Consider the following 3,744-nt stretch of genomic DNA (forward strand, 5'->3'; position numbering starts at 1 on the left):
CCTAACCCTAACCCTAACCCTAACCCTAACCCTAACCCTAACCCTAACCCTAACCCTAACCCTAACCCTAACCCTAACCCTAACCCTAACCCTAAGTCCCGAGGTACATATAGGGAATATCTTTATAAGGAACGGTTCTAGTCCTCTCTTAGCCGTTATCGTTACAGAACGTGACACTAACGTATATATAGATGTCTTTCGTAATATTATAAGATAACAACTTAATAGGACACCACTCGATCCCCTGTTTAATAGCCGCGAGTAAGGACAGACGGGCTTAAATACTATCGACGTCATACTTCGAGATTAGTACTGCGGGTTCAATATACGACGTCTCCTTATACAGGCAGACGTTGCGAATAGATACTTTAGGCCCCGCCTATCCTTCAAAGATAGATCGCAGCGTTACTACGGACGTATAGTCTGCCCTTCTCCGACCACTATTAACGGGAAAGTTGTCACTATCAAGTCCGATCTCGGCGTTGCGCGGGCCTTTATCCTCGCTCTAGGATCGATATATAGTCGAGAGGTCGTAGTAGTTATTAACGCACTCTAATTCATATTAAGTATAGGCTCGGGTATAGTCACGATTCGTACATATACTTCGGACGCCGGCCAGCAAGTCGAAAAGGTGCTCTACGCTTTCGCGCAGTTCGAGGAAGAGCGTTTCACGGTCGAGTGGATCGGCTTCCTCGGCACGATGCGCACCATCCAAGTTTTGTTCGTTACCGGCAAATTAGACGGGGTTAGTCGGGCTGCGTCGACGGTCCGGATAGTCGATGATTACATTAAGCGCCATTAAGGATGCGGGCAGCTGCGTACGATCCGCGGCCGCCTCTAAGAGAGGACTGCTGGGCGGAGGACTATTATAGTTATCTTCGCTATCCGGGATAGAGTTAGGCTATACGTATCGTATCGATATAAGGTTTTCTAGTATATCTAGCTCGTCCTAAGAAAACCTTACGTCGGTATCGGAGATGCCGAACTCGAGGTTCGTATCTAAAGGCCGCGTAGCCGTCGGAAGCTGGATCGGTAGCTGCCGCGAGAGGTTAGAGCCCTCGACGACGGCCAGACCGCGAGTTGTTAGGTTAGAATGCGCCGACGACCTCGTAGAACCGGTAATACTCGAGCCATATACGATCACTCTCCTTTTTACTGGGCCGGTGAAAGCTAATTCCCCCGAATCGGAGTCGCCTAAGCTTTCCGTGTCCGAGGAAGCGGCACGAATAGCCGCGGTAGCGACAGTAGAGACTTAGTTAGGTTTAGAGCGGTCGATTTAGGCTCCCCGGGGTGCGGAAATAGGTGGTCTCAGACTTAGACCGGGTCTAGCTCCACTCGTAGACATTGAAGCGACTTTAACGCGGCGCTTCTTGCTATAATGTAGTGTACGTAGAGAGCCTCGAGGACGCTCTTCGGCCAGAAGATAGTTTCTTTTCACAGTCCCCGAGGCCTCTAGTGCGCGATCGTACGTGGGCCTTATAGACACAATGACGTCGAGGGCGATGGAGTCGCGTATAGATATAGTTATCTGCTCGGCACTGCTCGATCGACGAACGTAGCGCGTACGGAATACCGGGAGTTGTTTAGTTATATTGCAGAAGTAACTGGACTTAGAGACTAAGAACAACGACCGGATAACGGAGAGACGATACTACGACCGATCTAGCTAGAGACTATAAGACTTAGTGAAGTAAAAAAGAAGAGGTCTCCGTAAGGACCTTAAGGGAGAAAATAAAGGTCTTAAATAGCGCGCCTTAAGCATCCTGGTTAGGGTTAGGGGGCCAAGACACCTATTTCGACTAGGTTAGGGTAATATAGGGCTAGGAGGGTATTTTTATACACGGATTAGACAAGCGATTCGGGCAAGGATCTAAGGAGCGAATCGTGGATTTTCGGGGTCAAGAGAGGGCCATTACGAAGCACCGTCGCGCGCCATTAAGTGATAAGAGTAGAAAGAATACCTAATGGCGACTCGTATTCGTCCAGTAGCCTAAGTAGTTAATCTACCGGACCACAACACGTCGGATCTTTTCCGCCTTTCTAGTCAACACATAGCCTATCCTCCGTTATAGGGGTCGTCTTCTCGTAGCTTATACTTCGATTCTTCGAGAACTTCTGCATTTCGTCTCTCTTAAGTCTCGTTTTGTTATACCATTACATTCATCACTTCCCTATCGTCTGCACATCCCATTATATCTTCACGGAGATCGTCAAGCGATAACTACACCTCGAGCTACCTAACGGCCTCGACTAGCGGATCCCCGTCTACATCACCATCGTCCCCGACGCGCTAATCCCGCGAATTCGGTATAGATAAACAGGCAACCCCCATTAACATCGACAAGTTTAATGAACACACAGAGTACGGAGAGGTTATTAGTTTATTCTTTAATAGACTAGAACAGAAATCACCGAGTCCCGTCAACAGACTCCTCGAGCTACGGTAAGCCGGCTTCCTACGCGAAGTCACCTTCACTATAGGTACTATCTATGTCGCGGGCTAGGAGATCGCGGTGACGGTCTAACTAATAGACGGAAATACTGTGACGACCTCGGCCCAGGCCCCCAAAAAGAAAGACGCTAAAATAGAAGCTGCACGACTAGCGTACCCGGTAGTCCGAACTAGTCAGCCCATGCTTATTAACTATAAGCCATTCCTATCCTAACACCTTATTAATCTAGGTTACCTCCTTCTTACTAAGTTACCCTTAAAGCCGCCGCCGCCGCCTCTAAACACAGTTCCCACTATAAGACAGCTGCGGATCCTCGATAAAGCAGTCACTTATCTAATGTTCCTAGGAGAATTAGTGCAAAACCGCTCAACCAGCCTCGTCGCCGTAGACGTTAAGGCGTACGAGCTTAATCGCAGTTTAGTCTTAGAAATAGGTCTTTCATCGATCACGAGGACTACTAACGCTATACCACATGAGATAACGTCAAGACATTACATCCTTAAGGAAACCATCGACTTATACAACGGGACATATATCGCCGGCAACAAATACGGCTTTACGTTCGGAGACTCCCACACGGTCAGCGAGAAGGATATCGTGGGTGAAGTTAAGAAATTCGTCGAAGAGGTTGTCCCTGCCGGCAACAAAGTGGCTATCGTTAGTCATTCAGTGGACGGAGACGAGAAGTGGCTATCGGGTCTTAGGATCACGTTCGCTGACGCTAAACGGTGCGATCTCGCACTAATGGAAATAGCGCTGACGTCGTCTTAGGAGAAGACTAGATTAGAGGAAGTGGCTAAGAGGTATAGTGTAGTGGAAGCGGGCTAGGACGGCTAGCACAACGCCGGAAATAATACTCGAGTCTCACTAGAGGTCCTTCTTAGATAGATGAAGACTTTAACTTAAATTAGGTAGGGGACAATAGCGAGACGCGGTCTAAGGATATACCAAGGTTAAAGTAGCAAGCTCTAGCGCACTATAGCGCAGTAAGAGGAAAGACCTACCATAATAATAACGACGATTACAACTAAGGAATGATAGAGTAGTTTCAATTCCCCCGAGAGTCGAAATCGAGGTAGGTGTAGGCGCAGGCGGTATATAGTCACGTAATAAACATACGGTTTTCAGAATAATCTATCATCCCTAAGTCGTAGCCTACGATTTACTCCACCAGTACCCCTAACTCCCCCGTTAATACACCTCCCCGCCCACTTCGGTACACTCTTCGAGAGTCTCTTAACCCTTAATTATTATCTTACCTTCGCTAAAGACAGAGCTACATTTCAAGTTA

General features: G+C 47.9%; 1 protein-coding gene across 1 annotated transcript; it reads left to right on the forward strand.

Moving 5' to 3' along the window:
- Positions 1–2,789: 2,789 nt before the first annotated feature.
- On the forward strand, positions 2,790–3,224 carry G647_09743 (uncharacterized protein; the record flags this gene model as incomplete). The annotated part of the gene is made up of 1 exon (XM_008725736.1): positions 2,790–3,224. The coding sequence occupies one exon, from the start codon at positions 2,790–2,792 to the stop codon at positions 3,222–3,224; it is 435 nt and encodes a 144-aa protein (XP_008723958.1).
- Between the last annotated feature and the right edge of the window lie 520 nt (positions 3,225–3,744).

This window comes from Cladophialophora carrionii (assembly GCF_000365165.1).
Source record: "Cladophialophora carrionii CBS 160.54 unplaced genomic scaffold supercont1.11, whole genome shotgun sequence".
NCBI classification, from domain to species: Eukaryota; Fungi; Ascomycota; class Eurotiomycetes; order Chaetothyriales; family Herpotrichiellaceae; genus Cladophialophora; species Cladophialophora carrionii.